This window comes from Eurytemora carolleeae, unplaced genomic scaffold (genome assembly GCF_000591075.1).
Source record: "Eurytemora carolleeae unplaced genomic scaffold, Eaff_2.0 scaffold229, whole genome shotgun sequence".
Lineage (NCBI taxonomy): Eukaryota > Metazoa > Arthropoda > Copepoda > Calanoida > Temoridae > Eurytemora > Eurytemora carolleeae.
The window spans coordinates 40,484-58,932 of record NW_019396144.1 but is presented as its reverse complement, the minus strand read 5'-3'; the positions used below and the strand labels follow the sequence as shown (position 1 = coordinate 58,932).

Genomic DNA, 18,449 nt, shown 5'->3' with positions numbered 1-18,449 from the left:
AAACCTGAACTCAAGGTTCAGGAATAAAGGATACAATATTATCTAAACCTGAACTCAAGGTTAAGGAATGTAGGATAAAAGATTATCTAAAACCTGAACTCAAGGTTTAGGAATGAAGGATAAAAGATTATCTAAACCTGAACTCAAGGTTCAGGAATGAAGGATACAATATTATCTAAACCTGAACTCCAGGTTCAGGAATGAAGGATAACAGATTATCTAAAACCTGAACTCAAGGTTTAGGAATGTAGGATAAAAGATTATCTAAAACCTGAACTCAAGGTTTAGGAATGAAGGATAAAAGATTATCTAAACCTGAACCCAAGGCTCAGGAATGAAGGATACAATATTATCTAAACCTGAACTCCAGGTTCAGGAATGAAGGATAACAGATTATCTAAAAACCTGAACTGAAGGTTCAGGAATGAAGGATAAAAGATTATCTAAAACCTGAACTCAAGTTTTAGGAATGAAGGATAATGGGTTATCTAAACCTGAACTCAAGGTTCAGGAATGAAGGATACAATATTATCTAAACCTGAACTCCAGGTTCAGGAATGAAGGATAACAGATTATCTAAAACCTGAACTCAAGCTTTAGGAATGAGGATAAAAGATTATCTAAACCTGAACTCAAGGTTTAGGAATAAAGAATAAAAGATTATCTAAAACCTGAACTGGAGGCCTGGCTCCCCACTCGTCTCTTGAGTAGATCTTAATACAATTGTCAGACTCTAAAAAATAATTGGATTGAAACCAAAGCATTTCATTTTGTCAGTAATGTCTAATCTCTTTTGTAACTTGATGATGTTCACCTGTAAAATCTAACCCTAAACCCTGTGACATCAGATTGCAAAGAAATAAGAATTTAAGAATGATTTTGAGGAGAGTAATCAGTTGGTTTATTGAATATTCACCCCTAACCCTTGTTTCAATTTTACAATATTTTAATGCCCACGGTTATAACCTGGATACACAGGACCTGTTTACCTTGTATATCCTGGATACACAGGACCTGTTTACCTTATATACCCTGCATACACAGGACCTGTTTACCTTATATACCCTGGATACACAGGACCTGTTTACCTTGTATACCCTGGATACACAGGACCTGTTTACCTTGCATACCCTGGATACACAGGACCTGTTAACCTTGCATACCCTGGATACACAGGACCTGTTTACCTTGTATACCCTGGATACACAGGACCTGTTAACCTTATATACCATGGATACACAGGACCTGTTTACCTTGTATACCCTGGATACACAGGACCTGTTAACCTTATATACCCTGGATACACAGGACCTGTTTACCTTGTATACCCTGGATACACAGGACCTGTTAACCCTGTATACCCTGGATACACAGGACCTGTTAACCCTGTATACCCAACATACACAGGACCTACTATCCTGTATGCCCTGGACACCTAGAACCTAGCAACCCTATTTACCAAGGATACCCAGGACCTACTTGTCAACCTATATACCCACGACTCAGTACCTGTTAGACTGACAGGACTGCAAGGAGAACAGGACATGGAGAGATGTATCCATCCAAGAAGCAGAATTAAAGCCTGTAATGTGTGTGGTGAACTGGGAGAGGGGGGGGGGAGATTTTATTGTGACCTATAATTAAGACTGTTTCAAGCTATATTCATAAAAAAATATTCTGAAAAAATATAGTTAACAACAGAAAGCCGGGAGGAAGTAGGTTCTTGCTACAAAATCAAATATTCTAATCCATGATATTTCGAACTATTTGATCTAATAATTCATGGTATGAAATATCAAAGGTATACAACATCGGGCTGCAAAGATATATGGATTAGAAAATAAGAGTTTTTGGCAAGAACTCGGTTCCGTCCGTCCCCCCCACCACCCCCTAGTTCTCACACACTGCTTACCCTCATTCTCTTTGTCTGAAAAATATTTGACGATAACAAATTTGACAAATATTGGGTTAAAAAAAAATATTGTTAATTTTTTGATGAAATATTTCTAAAACTTTAACAATTAGTGTTTTATTTTATAAACGGCCCAAAAAAATGGCTGAATATTTTGAGGGAACCCATGACTATCCGGGGGCTAAAAAAGCTCGAATTTGTTTAATTCAAATTAGATTTTTTAAAATTACACGGGCAACACCGGCACTATAGCTAGTCTTCAATAAAAACAAAGGAATTGAGTCCTTACCACAAACTCAAATTTGCTTAGACCTTTTATCTTTTTAAACTTGGATTATTTTAGCTGACAGAATCCTTAGTTTGAATTATATCCAAGGTCTCTGAGTATGATATTGTGTTGCAAAGATATAGAGATTAAAAAATGCTTTTACAGTGAAATATATGCCTAGAGTCTAGTGTATTTAGTTGTGAAGAATTAACTGTGCACCCTTCAAAATAAAGTAAAAGGTTAAACATTTTTGATCAAAAGTCATTTTTTAAGAAGATTTATTAAGAATAAGTTTGGAATTTCTACTATTTAACAAAATGAAGTACCGACAATTTCACATAGATTTGCCTTTTCTTTATGTTTGGAACAAAGATAAAGTACTGTTAAGTGTTTATGATTAGAAATAAATTTTCTTATCAAGAATCCACGTATCTCGAATGACTCACAACTGTATTAATTTTAATAATACATATTTGGGAAGTTGCAACAAAATATCCTTGCTAAGTTATCATTATAAAAAAGCCTTTGTGAAAGTATCTGGTATCAAAAAAGATGCTACTTGCAGAAGATAAAGACAAATGACAAGTATTTTCTAAATCATTAAAAGTCTTAAAAATTACTATGAATTGTTGCAGGAATTATAAAATTCTATGTCTAAGAGAGATTATCGAAACCTTCTCAGATGGTATTAAAATTATTAATATTATTAAAATGAGTTCAAAGTGCGGATTAGGATGCACTCACGAATTTACGTCCACTAATCTTTAAGAGATTTAGATAGAAATTATAATAATAATAATAATAATAATAATAATAATAATAATAATTATAAGCTTTCGGTGTGTTCTGCAGTGATTTTCAGTACTCTGGCCGAAGAAATAGAGAGTGCCCTGAGCCCAGAACTTAGTACAGAGTATCGTTATGAAACCAGTTTTAAATTTCGGGCTCTGCTTGTGCTTAGGTCATGAGATCAGAAGATTTAAAAAGGACTAAAAGAGTCTAAAAATACAGATCCAGAGATTAATCTTAGGATCACTGTGTTAGGTTTAGATTAGAACTAGATAAATTCTAATAAATAAATAAATATTTGCATTTACAATCAGTACTCGAAATACTTAATTGCAAAATGTTTAAATCTTTTACTTTTAAAACTGCTGCTTTTTGTTACAAAGTTTTTTTTTTGAAAATGAAAACACACTTTAAAATGATGTTCAGAATTGCTAAATATATTGAAGATCTATAATAAGCTTATTAATGCTGGTTGCCTAATATCCGAAATTGTTCTTATCAAATGCATATTAATAAATTCAGTATTGTCTAATACTGACGCAACATAGCTCCGGGGTTAAACCATGCCTGTACAGATATTATATTATTATTGTTTTATTTCACACACTAAACATAAACTAATATAAAATGGTGTAAAAGGTTTTAATAATTAATTGAATTGATATTATATAAACCAACAACCACTGTGCTTCTAAATTTTCATTCTTCAAAAAATCTTCGAAACATGTTTTTACAAAGAAATCTAGTCCGCTTTTAAAATAATAAAATTAGATAATTTTCAAATTACAGTCAAAATTATTCTCATAGACTTTTATATTCATATCAAACCCATCAGTAATAAAATTGCACTTATATATATATACATTAATTAAGTAAAAGTATCAAAGGGTGAAAATCCATTCTATGTAGTTGATTACTATACTATTGATTGATAGCACAGGCTTCCTGTTTCTATACTTAACATAAATATTTATTCTTACTCAACTCTTCATCCCGATAAATCTATAGGTTTATAAATGAAGGAATGCAATAGTTAACTCCTGTAAACAGATTTAAATTTTCTCTGTTAATAAAAATCACAGAATCTACTAGAGAACGCATTGAATGACGTGGAAGCCAACATTTTGATTTGATGAATTTCATATTTAGTGCAGCACTAGGAGAATTAAATAAGAGAATTTTTACTTCTTTTAACAAATGTCGAGTTTGGTTGTGTTAGAACCTAGAACTAGATTTAGAAACTCACAAAGTAGTCTGCACTAATAAACAGGGCCCGGTACACCATGTATTACACTGCCAATCAAACTGAATAGAATTTAACATATGTATTACTTTATCAGTTTACCCCCATTTGCCCCCTCCCTTTATCGGCCCCGCCTCCCCCCTTCCCCCATAATCATTCCATTATGCAACTTGGATATTATTCATGTATTGACTAGCCTACAATTAAATTGAATGAAAAGTAAATATGTAAATAACCCAGGTAGTTTCTCTATACCCTGAGTTAGTTCCTAAGCCTTCTTTACACCCAGAGCTAGTTCCTAAACCTTCCTGGGAATTCTGTCGGAACTAGCGAGACCCTTCATAGTTCTAAACAAGTATCTCTCCTTTAGATTCAGTGACTTTATCATGATCCAACTATTTTTTATCTTTTTTACTATAAACGAAATAACTGGGTTGGAGTTTGAAAAGAGTTTGGACACCAACGTTTCAGGTATTTTCTTCTTTAGATCTTAACTAAATTCTTAGATAGTTTCTCAACTATATCCTTGGATAGTTTCTTAACTAAATCCTTGGATAGTTTCTGAACTTAATCCTTGGATAGTTTCTCAACTTAATCCTTGCATAGTTTCTCAACTATTTCCTTGGATAGTTTCTTAAATAAATCCATGGATAGTTTCTCAACTTAATCCTGGGATAGTTTCTCAACTATATCCTTGGATAGTTTCTGAACTAAATCCTTGGATAGTTTCTCAACTAAATCCTTGGATAGTTTCTCAAATATATCCTTGGATAGTTTCTCAACTATATCCTTGGATAGTTTCTCAAATAAATCCTTGGACAGTTTCTCAACTATATCCTTGGATAGTTTACTATATCCTTGGATAGTTTCTCAACTATATCCTTGGATAGTTTCTCAACTAAATCCTTGGATAGTTTCTCAACTAAATCTTTGGATAGTTCCTTAACTAAATCCTTGGATAGTTTCTTAACTAAATCCTTGGATAGTTTCTCAAAAATATTCTTGGATAGTTTCTCAACTATATCCTTGGATAGTTTCTCAACTATATTCTTGGATAGTTTCTCAACTATATCCTTGGATAGTTTCTGAACTTAATCCTTGGATAGTTTCTCAACTTAATCCTTGCATAGTTTCTCAACTATTTCCTTGGATAGTTTCTTAAATAAATCCTTGGAAAGTTTCTCAACTTAATCCTGGGATAGTTTCTCAACTATATCCTTGAATAGTTTCTGAACTAAATCCTTGGATAGTTTCTAAACTAAATCCTTGGATAGTTTCTTAACTAAATCCTTGGATAGTTTTTCAACTATATCCTTGGATAGTTTACTATATCCTTGGATAGTTTCTGAACTAAATCCTTGGATAGCTTCTTAACTAAATCCTTGGATAGTTTCTTAACTAAATCCTTGGATAGTTTCTCAACTATATCCTTGGATAGTTTACTATATCCTTGGATAGTTTCTCAACTAAATCCTTGGATAGTTTCTCAACTAAATCTTTGGATAGTTTCTTAACTAAATCCTTGGATAGTTTCTCAACTAATCCTTGGATGAAAATTGTATGATTAGTTTGTCAACAAACCCCTAGTTTAGCATAATTTGTATCATTTTATTGTACTATGCATTGCTTACTCATTGCAATTCCCAACCGAGTTTTAGTTTTTAAATCAATTTTTAAATTGTTTAGCAAAAACCATTTTTTGCATTGTTTTATTTGGGAAAGAATTTTAGCGATTAAATCAAATTGATATTTTCACACTGTAATATCCGATCGGAGTCGATCCTCTGAGTTTAAACTGCTATATTTAGATATTGTATCCTGCTCTTGTACTACTGGAGAAATAAAACTACTCAATGAAACCTGTATAGCAGGTAAAGCTCATCCCTGGATCTATGTTCTCTAACCTTAATTCTATTTAATAAGGATCTTTAAATCTATGATTACACAGGAGTGCTGCAGAATGAAACCTGTCCTGAGAGCGGGTTCCAGTGCTGTGCACCGTGTGATTCAACCTGTAAGTAAGATTGAAAAAGAGAAACTTGAATCAAAGAACCTTTGTTTATAGTTTTCATGTACAATGTTTATGTACATGCTAATTCATGGCACCAGGACATTCCGGAATTAACTCTGGAAGGACGAGATCCGGAATTAACTATAGAAGGACAAGATCCGGAATTAACTCTGGAAGGACAAGATCCGGAATTAACTCTGGAAGGACAAGATCCGGAATTAACTCTAGAAGGACAAGATCCGGAATTAACTCTGGAAGGACAAGATCCGGAATTTATCTATTTTCAGGACACACGATTTTCTCTGGCAAATATCTGACCCAAAGGAACTGAGTTTTTGCCACAAACTCAGAAAGTCTAATCCCTATATTTTTCCTATCTGAAGATGTTAACCTTTGATATTTCAAACAATGATCAACATAAATCATATCAAATATCAAAGGTCTACAGCATCGGGTTCCAAAGATATAGTGATTAGAAAATAAAAGTTTGTGGCGAAAGCTTAATTCCTTTGTCTTTTCTAAAACTGGTCTCGCTGTAGTTTTGTTGTAAAAGTCCAAAGGGTAAAACTACTTTATCTTAAAGGGACTGTAAGCGTAATTTTACCCGTCAGGACATTTGGAGGAAATTGTACGCTAGATTCTGACGTGTGTATTTTGCGTAGTCAACTACACTGATCATTGTTCTTACCAGGTGCAGAACGTAAAAAAGGGATATGAAAATAAACCAACATTTCGTGGGGGTCCCCCCACGAAATGTTAGTTTATTTTCATATCTCTTTTCCACTTACTGCAACTAATAACAATGATCAGTGTAGTTGACTAAGCAAAATACACACGTCAGAATCTAGCGTACATTTTCCTCCAAATGTCCTGACGGGTAATTTTAAATGACCTCCATACATGCAAAGATGGCAACGCCTGATTTATAACAATGCCAATGAAAACTTAATCTATAAATCTGTGGAAGATAACTTCTGATTCGAAAAGTGTTTATTTCTGTGAATTTGTCCATTTTTTCTTAAAAGCAAGAAATGCCTAAGTCATTTTTATAGAAAAACCACATAAGAAAATAAACAGTTTAAATAAACATCGACATGGGTTATTGTCTTATTATTTATACTTGATAAGACAAAGATTCTGTCCGTTTGAATCCAATAAACGTTAAAACGGCTGAACCGATCGGGTCCACATTTGTTGTGGCACGTTACGTGATCCCAGTGAGTATTTATGGATGATCGAATTTTCAGAATTTGCCTTTAACAAATTCGATTTTTGAAAATTTTGAAAATCCACGAAATGTTTTCGGGAAATCCGCAAACTTTTTGTTTTGTTTTGTTTTACAATGTTCACAAAGAGAACATGTTCCCAATTGAAATAGAAGATGGGCGCGAAGCGCCCTTAAAGCCTAGACTAAACAAATATGGGTTATGGGTATACACTATGTTTTATTCTATAAACAATTCTATTAAAGGGAACTGTAGACGTAATTTGAAGTGATCCTTCATTTTAACCCTGACATTTCTGGTTTGTACAACGGTAAAACCTGAGTAACAAATCGGAAGATATTATATCTATTGTTATATTATGACAATTGTACAGAGAAGCCACAATTAAAAAGAATCAAATTTAAGCTAGAAAAATAAGGATATCTCGTTCATCCAAGAATAGTGATGGGTTTAAAGGGTTTCGTTGTGAATTGGACATGATTATCTTTTTCTAATGAAGAAATATACTGTTTGTTTAGGTCTGGAGATCAATGATTGGTTTGTTGAGCACAGAGATAAGTTCTGTAGATCTCTAGGAGGAACCTGTAAACATGATTCAAACACCTGCAATGGGTCAGTTCAAACGGGTACCCGGAGAACAGTTGAAACGGGTACTCTGAGAACAGTTCAAACGGGTACTCTGAGAACTGTTCAAACGGGTACTCGGAGAACAGTTCAAACGGGTACTCGGAGAACAGTTCAAACGGGTACTCGGAGAACAGTTCAAACGGGTACTCTGAGAACAGAAACTGTAAATATCTTATTCTAAGATACAGCTCAGTCTCACCACTGTCCGGGTTAATTTTCAACCTAAAGAAAACTTAATTTTAAAACAATAACATAATCAAGATTGAAAGCCGACTTTTTGATTCTGGTTTTAAACAAGAAACACATCAATTGTGCAATACAAAAACTCCTATTTAATAGTTGATAAGTAATTTACAAGCTTGTGATAAGACTTATTGCCATTAATAACATCACATATATATGAAATTGCACAAATGTCGTCTTCATATTTCACAGTTTTATCCATATTTTTCTTCTTTAAGTAATTAAATTACCAAGCAAATGATTGTTTAAATAATACTTTTAGGAATTATAACTCAGGAATGTGCGGGGGTAAAAAGTGGAGAAAATGTTGCACTCCACCAGGTATTATGCACAGGGTTACCCACAAAGGATGAGAATGTAAAGACGACCCAAAACTCTAAAAATACGACAATTTGAAGCTTGATTTTTTTAAATTTCTACATTCAATTAAGTGTTTTAATGGTTTAAAAAATCAAAAAGCACAGAAATAAGCCAGTTTTGACCTGCAAGGAACCCCAGATGCAAGAAAACGGACTAAACAAATTTCGTACAATCGTCTCTGAAGTCTCATCCTTTGTGGATAACCCTGTATATTTTTCATATCTCTTGTAAATATAAAAGCACAAAAAAGGCACCTCATTTTGGAAATGGAGAACTAGGGTAATTTTGTGATTATTGATTCATGAAAAATATTCTAATTTTAGGTGGCCAAATTAATGCCGCAAACCATTTTAAAGGTCAAAGACGACTTTCAGGTCTTCTCTGAAATGTAAAAAAAATTCCTCTCCATTATAAATTTCACTGTATATAAACTTGTCCATTGTAGTACATTCTAAATTGTCCAGTAGTTTTTTACTTGTACACAATATTAAAATTTGGAATACTCTTGACATACATACTAGTTTGATTTCTAGTAAAGGACCGATGATGAAAAGCCGATTTGAAAATATCAATTTTCCCACAGTTTGTATTTCAGTTATACTCCATATTCCATAGCCCATCCTAGCTGCAGCGCGGCGCTCGGCCCCATTGCAGCCTGCGGCGCCTCAGAAGGCCTAACCTAACCTTCGGGAAGTTGCCCCTTGGGAAATTGCACACTTATGAAGTTGTCACTTGGTAAATTGTCACTTGGGGCCTATGGGAAAGTACCTAACACCTATCTCAAAATACACATTACACAGTGTATAGTACACTGAACACAGTACAAATTACAAAAAACACTACACAATACTTAGTACAAAGTTGCTATGCATAGTAAAAATTACACAGTGCATAGTACAGAGTATACAGTACTCAATACTCATTACACAGTGCTATATTTCAGATGTATTCAAGATATCCGCCCTATCTTACACAGTACACAGTACATAGTACAAAGCACACAGTACAAATTACACAGTAGACAGAACACAGTATACAGTACATAGTACACAGCACACAGTACACAATACACAATACACAGTACACAGTACACAGTATACAGTACACAGTAAACAGTACACAGTATACAGTACACAGTACACAGTACACAGTACACAGTACACAATACATAGTACACAGTACACAAGTACACACTGTACAGTTAATATTTCAGATGTATTCAAGATATCCGTCCTATCCTACACAGTACAAATAATTCTCATCATTATGATTATTCTCACCAACGGGTTGGTTATACTGAGAACCATAACAGGAAACGATCATTAAAATATTCATATTTTAAACACTCAGTTAGTTTATCATTTCTCAGTTCTGTCCCAAATAGATTCTAGTACAATAGATGGAAACAAGTGTCAACCAAGGTTTTGTGTCCGACAAAATTATTAGTAATAGCGTTAATTTAGAATAAAGTGCTTATCTTACAGTAAAATTAGTGCAATTTCATGTGTTCTCTATTTTCTGTTTTTACATTTTTTTATTTAATCTTGGAAATCGTGTCAACTAATGTGAGAAAATTTCGTTTTCATTGTTTGACATTTGTGATGTGGTGTATAATAGGTCTATTTCTCTGTTGCCACCTATTGTACTTGATAATCTATATTAGATGTGTGCTATCCATAGAGAATAGAATATATATTAGAGAGGAATTTAGAGAATCTCTCGGTATGAATTTTTTCAGTCCCTTTCAGCCTGAAAGGGAGTTCAAAGAGTACAAATCATGTAAATGTTCACAAATTATGTGCAGTAGAGTACATTAAAACAGTATGTTCCCTAGACCATTCATTTCGAAATTTTTAAAGCTGGTAAATAAACTTTATAATGAATTAGGTGAATAAAAACCATCATTTGATTTAAAGTTATAACGGAAAATAATCGTTTGTAAAGGGAAAGGCATAGAGTCTATATGAAATGATCATTGGTCAATTATGAAACCAGCCTATTTCATAATTTGGTTTTCTTTTGACATTAATTTTAGATTTTCTATAAATGAAGTTCCAGGGCCCAAAAGGTTATATAGCATAACTATGTGAAGTACACCTGCAGTATGGAAACAGTACAACAAAATGGCCGTTTTACACTTTTTTCTAGTAAATTCCCCTCTAATATATACTCTATTCTCTTTGGTCCTATCTTTTAATACAATTCATCATTTGAACTTTTTTCTCTATTTTTACTCTATCTCATTTTTTCTTGCATCAAATTATTGCAAACCTAAGTTCTAACAGAGCTGAACTTTATTTTTGTTGGATACCCTGACCCCCGATTGCTAAATCTCAATATCCACTGTAGACGCTTTTAATTTCTGCGTAATCCGCTTTTTTTGGATATCCCTACTGCTAAAATGTTACGTTTGATTATAAATACAAAATTGTCCCAAATAGATTCTAGTACAATAGATGGAAACAAGTGTCAACCAAGGTTTTGTGTCTGACAAAATTATTAATAATAGCGTTAATTTGGAATAAAGTGCTTATCATACAGTAAAATTAGTGCAATTTTATGTGTTCTCAATTTCCTGTTTTTACAATTGTTTATTTAATCTTGGAAATCGTGTCAACTAATTTCATTTTCATTGTTTGACATTTGTGACGTGGTGTATAATTGGTCCATTTCTCTGTTGCCACCTATTGTATCTAATAATCTATATTTGATGTGCTCTATCTTTTTTATACAATTCATCATTTAAACTTTTTTCTCTATCTCTGTTTCACTTTTTCTTGCATCAAATTATTGCAAACTTAAGTTCTAACAGAGCTGAACATTTGGATACCCTGAATACCGATTGCTAATCTCAATATTCACTGTGGACGCCTTTAATTTCTGCGTAATCTGCTTTTTTTTGGATATCCCTACTGCTATAATGTTACGTTTGATTATAAATACATAATAAAATACAAATACAAAAGCAGTGGACAATGATCGATTTAACTAATGTATGTTTGGAATAATTGGAATTGGAGTCTATTAGTCCAATTCATATGCAGGGTTACTCACAAAGGATGAGGATTCATAGACAATTGTACAGAATTTGTGTAGTCCGTTTTCTTGTATTCAGGGTTCCAATTGTAAACTAAAACTGGCATATTTTGTGCTTTATCATTCATTTAAATATCAAATTACTCAATTAAATGCTGAAACCAAAAATCAAGCTTCAAATCGTCATATTTTCAGAGTTTTGGGTCGTCTTTACAGCTTCTCATCCTTAGTGGGTAACCCTGTAGCCACTGGGTCTCTGCAATTTTTCTGTTCTATCATGGGTTGCAACTAAAATATCTTAGCTTCTGATTGAATGTTCTGTCTCTGCAATCTACACTCTAATTTGATGCATCTCTAGATGTTAATGAAATATTATATAAATCTCGAGATTCTCTCAGAACAGTTTTAAATTTGTTTTTCAATAAATTGATATTTTAAATTAGAATACAGCTGATTATATTCTGATCAAGCTTGAAATAGATAAGAGTCTTCATACTGTTCCCTACGTTGGGATTTGTTGTCTGGCCAATGCTGATCTTCTTCTGGCAGTATTCTGGTTTATAATTCAAGTAATTATTCATATTCTGGTTTATAATTCAAGTAATTATTCATATTCTGGTTTATTATTCAAGTAATTAGTCATATTCTGGTTTATAATTCAAGTAATTATTTGTACTCCTTAAGTTCAATTATGTTTAGAGTTTAACGTTTTACCACGGAACTATGATATGTTTAGAGTTTAACGTTTTACCACGGAACTATGATTATGTTTAGAGTTTAACGTTCTACTGTGAAGCTATGATTATGTTCAGAGTTAAAAGTTTTACCACGGAACTAGGATATGTTTAGAGTTTAACGTTCTACCATAGAACTATGATTATGTTTAGAGTTTAATGTTTTTCCATAGAACTATGATTATGTTTAGAGTTTAACGTTTTACCATAGAACTATGATTATGTTTAGAGTTTAACGTTCTACTATGAAGCTATGCTTATGTTTAGAGTTTAACGTTCTACCACGGAACCATGATAATGAATGTGAACAAGCAGTTTAGGCATCTCCTGGACCTTGCCTTCGTTTGCGAGATGAAGATCATTATACAAATTCTTCTTATCACATTGGATAGGTAGATACTAGATAGATATATAATAGATTGGTAGATATTAGATAGGGAGATACTAGATAGGTAGATACTAGATAGGGAGATATTAGATAGGTAGATACTAGATAGGGAGATACTAGATAGGTAGATATTAGATAGGTAGATACTAGATAGATAGATAATAGATAGGTAGATACTAGATAGGTAGATACTAGATAGGTAGATATTAGATAGTTAAATACTAGATAGTTAGATAGATACTAGATAGGTAGATACTAGATAGGTAGATATTAGATAGTTAGATACTAGATAGATAGATAGATACTAGATAGGTAGATACTAGATAGGTAGATACATGATAGGTAGATACTAGATAGATAGATAATAGATAAGTATAATATACTAAATAGATATATATACTATATAGGTTGAAACTAGATAGGTAGATTCTAGATAGGTAGATACTATATAGGTAGATACTAGACAAGTAGATACTAGATAGATAGATACTAGATAGGTAGATACTGATAGGTAGTTACTAGATAAGTGGATACTAGATAGATAGATACTAGATAGGTAATACTAGATGTTCAGGTTTCTAGCTGTAGCTCACTATACTGTTCAGGTTTCTAGCTGTAGTTTACTATGTTGTTCAGGTTTCTAGCTGTTGTTTACTATATTGTTCAGGTTTCTAGCTGTAGTTTACTATATTGTTCAGGTTTCTAGCTGTAGTTTACTATATTGTTTAGGTTTCTAGCTTTAGTTTACTATATTGTTCAGGTTTTTAGCTGTAGTTTACTATATTGTTCAGGTTTCTAGCTGTAGTTTATCCAATGGTTCACTACAAGTGGACTCAAGCCAGAGTATTGACAGTTAAGAAAACTATCATTATCAGGTTCATCATCGATTATTATTAATTTTAATTTTAAGCGTTCTTTAAATTGTTGAATTGACTCTCAAATCTCTCGAAGCATAAATACCATGTGATGTTTAGTTCAAGTCGTAAAATACTTCCTGATATTAAACTAAATTTTTCAAGTATCAAATTTGTCGAGGATCACATACAGTTTATGTTAAATTTTGAACATTTTACAGAAACAAATTCCATAAATATAATAATTCATAAGCAGACAATAATATGTATTCTTATATCGTAAAAAGTAGCATTTAACATGTAATATATGAAATAATTCATTATAATAAAACATATAAAGAGCAAGAAAGATAATTTCGGGGAAAACATCTTCTTTGACTATTAACTATTGAATGTTTTATTTAGAAAACGTCATGTTTTTAAAATTTCCTTTCTATTTATCTATAATATGTTTTGTCTATAAAATGTTCTATTTTTAAAAAGTACTGTCTATTAAATGTCCTGCCTATGAAATGTGTTGCCAATAGGAAATCCTGTGTCTGAAATGTTCTGTCTATAAAAGGCTTTGCCTATAAAATGTTCTGTCTATAAAATGTTTTGTCTATAAAAGTACCGTCGTCTTTTAAATGTTCTGCCATGAAATGTTTTGTCTATAGGAAATCCTGTGTCTGAAATGTTCTGTCTAAAAAATGTCCGTATGTGTGAAGACCCGTAGATATCGTCTTCCAGTCCGGAAGCTCAACTAACCAAACCAAATATATTTAATTCACATTATTGAAATATCTGACTATTTAATTTAACACCCAATTTTGTAGTTTTAATTTCCTTCAGGGGGCACCAATCTGTATTGAAGTTATTAATCTCTTCAAACCAAAATGGCATGTTATAGATAAGCAGATGTTTCGACCCCACCCAACCTCAAGAGTTATTTATATTTTAGTGCGTGTGCTTGGAGTGTGGCGGCTTTACTTGGATACTCAAGGTAATTTTTCATTCATATTTAAAAATAAACTTTTTCCTTTGGAAAATGGTTCAAGAGAATGTTAAAATGTTTGGTTTTTAAGAAAAACAAACATCTTAAGGCGTAAGAGTGTTTTGGATCGATAATGAATTTTTAAGGTATAAAAATTTAGTTCATTGAGTTTGCATATTAGCACATTCTTTTGCAACTTTATGATTAAGCAAGGAGCTAAGTCTTTGCCACAACCTCAAATTATCAATATCCTATATCTTCGCAACCAAATGTTGTAGACCATTAATATTTCAAACTATTATAATTCTTAAAGATCAAATAATCTCAGTTGAAACGTCGAAGACTTATCTCGTCTGGTTGCAAAGATGAAGGGATTTGAAAATTAGAAAACATAAAGATTTATTTTTAGACGCTTCAGTGGAGAATGGGTTTCCTGTCACAGAATTATCATTATGTCCATTTTTAGGTTAGTTGGAACTTTATAGAGTTCTAGTTATAGTTAATGTTATGTTTAATTCTTTAGCTGAACAAAATAGAACAAAATCATATAAACTTGAACGGGTTCTCTTTAAAACTCTAGAATGTTTTCCCTCTGCTTTATTTAAAAAAAAATATGAAATTCGATTGAATTAGAGCTGAAAGAAACTAAATCTGAAAAATCGTTTAAAAAAAGTCGCCAAGATCTATTTAGATAGTTATGCAAATTATATCTGAAAAAAAACTGATTTCCTTATCCCTATATCTTTGCAATCTTAAATATTTCAAACTATTAATTCTGTCGGATCAAATAACTTCAGTTCAAAATATCAAAAGTTTACACTATCAGGTTGTAAAGAAATAGACATTCGAGAATATTTGAGTTTTTGGCAAAAACTCCATTTGAAATATAATGTTTTTTTCAGGACCATTGTGCCACTCTGTGTAACCGCTGTACTTAATCTTATGGAAAGTGTTGGACGAAATGTGTTGTTTTATCTAAATAATTTTTAGTTTCGAGATTTCTTCAGCTTATCTTTTTTAACGTCCGGCATTTTTAACAGATATTCTTCACAATTGAATACAAGAGCGGAGTTTCACACGTCTGTAAAGAGGACATATCTTCATCTAAACCCTCAGAAAGCAAGTAGGTGTAATAACTCCAAAACTACTGTAGTGCTTAATACACATACACCAGACCCGTTGCATTGCCATTTATACTTATCACTCGTAGGAGAACTAAGAGGAGAACTAGTAGGAGAACTAGTAGGAGAATTAGTAGGAGAACTAGTAGGAGAACTAGTAGGAGAACTAGTAGGAGAATTAGTAGGAGAACTAGTAGGAGAACTGCTAGAACTAGTAGGAGAACTAGTAGGAGAACTGCTAGGAGAACTAGTAGGAGTACTAGTAGGAGAACTAGTAGGAGAACTAGAAGCACTAGTAGGAGAACTAGGAAAACTAGAACTAGTAGGAGAACTAGAAGAACTAGTAGGAGAACTCGTAGGAAAACTAGTAGGAGAACTGGTAGTAGAACTAGTAGGCTTTGAACTAGAAGGAGAACTAGGCGTAGAACTAGTAGGAGAACTAGGAGGAAAATTAGTAGGAGAACTGGTAGGATAACTAGTAGGAGAACTAGTTGGATAACTAGTAGGATAAGTAGTAGGAAAACAAGAACTAGTAGGAGAACTAGTAGGAGAACTAGTAGGAGAACTAGTAGGAGAACTAGTAGGAGAACTAGTAGGAAAACTAGTAGGAGAACTATTAGGAGAACTAGTAGGAGAACTGCTAGAACTAGTAGGAGAACTAGTAGGAGAACTGCTAGGAGAACTAGTAGGAGTACTAGTAGGAGAACTAGTAGGAGAACTAGAAGCACTAGTAGGAGAACTAGTAAGAAAATTAGTAGGAGAACTGGTAGGAGAACTAGTAGGAGAACTAGTAGGATAACTAGTAGGAGACCTGGTAGCAGAACTAGTAGGAGTACTAGTAGGAGAACTAGTAGGAGAACTGGTAGTATAACTAGTTGTATGTACTAGTAGGAGAACTCGTAAGAGAACTAGGGGGAGAACTAGTAGGAGAATTTAAAAAATCTTAAAAGAGAAATATTTTAAATTCAGGAAAATCGTTCTCTCCGTCCAAAACAAGAAAGCTGCAAGAACTGTTGGTTTGATTCTGATCTCTATCCTTCTTGCATACGTCCCGCTCAGAATCATAACTATGCTCAGGTAAAAAATACGTTAAAACTATTTAAAGGGACTGTAATGGTAATTGTAAGTGAACTTCCATTTTCAAAAGGGGTCCTTATTTGCAAACATTCTCTTTGAACCTTTGACTGATCAAGGATGAAAGACTTGTCCTTACTTATACATCCTGAAACGCTAATAATTGTTGAAATCTTTGCAAATATGACGGTATTCGTTGTGAGTTAACACAACAAGCTACGCAGTACATTTAAGAGATATACAATTAGATCTCTTTTCTCGATGATCAGCCAAAGGTTTAATGGGTTCCTTTGTGAATCGAGGATTGTCTTATTTATGCATAAGGTCCCTTGAAATTATGCGCACAGTCCCTTTAATCAATGCTAATTTTTCTATTATAGCATCTGTGAGGTGTATATGGGCCTGTATGAGAAGCTTAGTGATTATATCGTGTTTGCAAAACTACTGAATAGTCTGATAAACCCAACCCTATACGCCATCTCAACTCCAACTTTTATAAACTCAGTGAAGAAGATTTTTATTAAGCGTCGTGACCCAGTGACACAAAATCAAACCAGAAGTTCAAATCTGTCAAAAAAATAAACTGTAATTATGCTTTCTCCAGATCAAAAGTATCTATTCTATATCGAAAGAATACGTAATTAAAAGAATGAATATTGAAACTGAACAAAATAAATGTACATATTTCAATGCTTTCAAAATAAACAAAATGAAATGTTTTATTCGATAAAAAATGTGCAGCAAAAACCATCATCATCTTCTCACAAATATAGACAGAAGGAGATGGTCTTAATCGAACTATAAGTATGACTTTGTTTTGATTTTAGGCACTAGCAATTTATTTGATTATATATTTGAAATCTAAAATATTTGTTCTTTTCAATAGCTCTGCTATTAAAGGAGTTCTGAAGCCCAGAGTGTAAGGAGGGAGGGAGTCCAGAGTTCTTCAAATAGTAATCACCGCCACCCATATCTGTTTTGCGGCAAGCGCGCTCCTCAATTGGTAATCTCCCCCACCTCAATTAGAAATCATCGTAAAATTTTGTTTCCTGTGATTTGAATTTAATGCACTTTTAACACAATTTTCGACATCTATCGGGGTTTTATGGCATCTGTATTGACTTAAACTAAATTTTCAAATTATTTTCAGATTTGTTTGGTCAACAAAAACTGAGAATCAAGGCACAGTTCATTTTAACGAATCTTAGATCCAATTCGCCACTTTAATGACTGCATTTCATGATTGGCGTCAAGATACTAAAAGGTTGGGCTGCCTGTTTACTGAAAATTATCTCATCCCACGCAAAGTAATATCCATCTCCATTTAAAAGATATTTTCAAAAAACCTGTACAGTGTTTAGATTTTTGTATTCGCCAACTCAAGTTCAAGATCTACAGCAAAACTAATTATATGCATAGAAAGTACAAAATTTACTAAAAATTATCTCATCCCACGTTAAGTAATATCCATCTCAATTTAAAAGATATTTTCAAAAAACCTTTACAGTACGTTTAGATTTTTGTATTCGCCAACTCGAGTTCAACATCTACAACAAAACTAATTATATGCATAGAAAGTACATAAAATTT

General features: G+C 32.9%; 2 protein-coding genes across 2 annotated transcripts in view; one reads left to right on the top strand and one right to left on the bottom strand.

Annotated features, from left to right (window-relative positions):
- LOC111696295 (peptidoglycan-recognition protein SC2) overlaps positions 1-2,523 on the bottom strand; it is a gene marked incomplete in the record, with an annotated part of 9,612 nt that extends 7,089 nt beyond the window's left edge. Inside the window, 4 exon segments of the mRNA XM_023465863.1 lie at positions 672-733; positions 1,510-1,582; positions 1,913-1,927; positions 2,507-2,523. Coding sequence (XP_023321631.1) covers positions 672-733; positions 1,510-1,582; positions 1,913-1,918 — 141 coding nt within the window.
- Positions 2,524-3,848: 1,325 nt separating this feature from the next.
- Positions 3,849-17,549, top strand: LOC111696294 (melanocyte-stimulating hormone receptor). Its single transcript, XM_023465862.1, has 15 exons — positions 3,849-4,683; positions 6,021-6,083; positions 6,161-6,226; positions 7,968-8,061; positions 8,582-8,640; positions 9,893-9,991; positions 12,196-12,284; positions 12,717-12,841; positions 13,629-13,712; positions 14,632-14,673; positions 15,074-15,130; positions 15,567-15,609; positions 15,705-15,787; positions 16,755-16,862; positions 17,240-17,549. The coding sequence occupies exons 1-15, from the start codon at positions 4,599-4,601 to the stop codon at positions 17,439-17,441; spliced, it is 1,299 nt and encodes a 432-aa protein (XP_023321630.1). The 5' UTR covers positions 3,849-4,598; the 3' UTR covers positions 17,442-17,549.
- Positions 17,550-18,449: the final 900 nt, after the last annotated feature.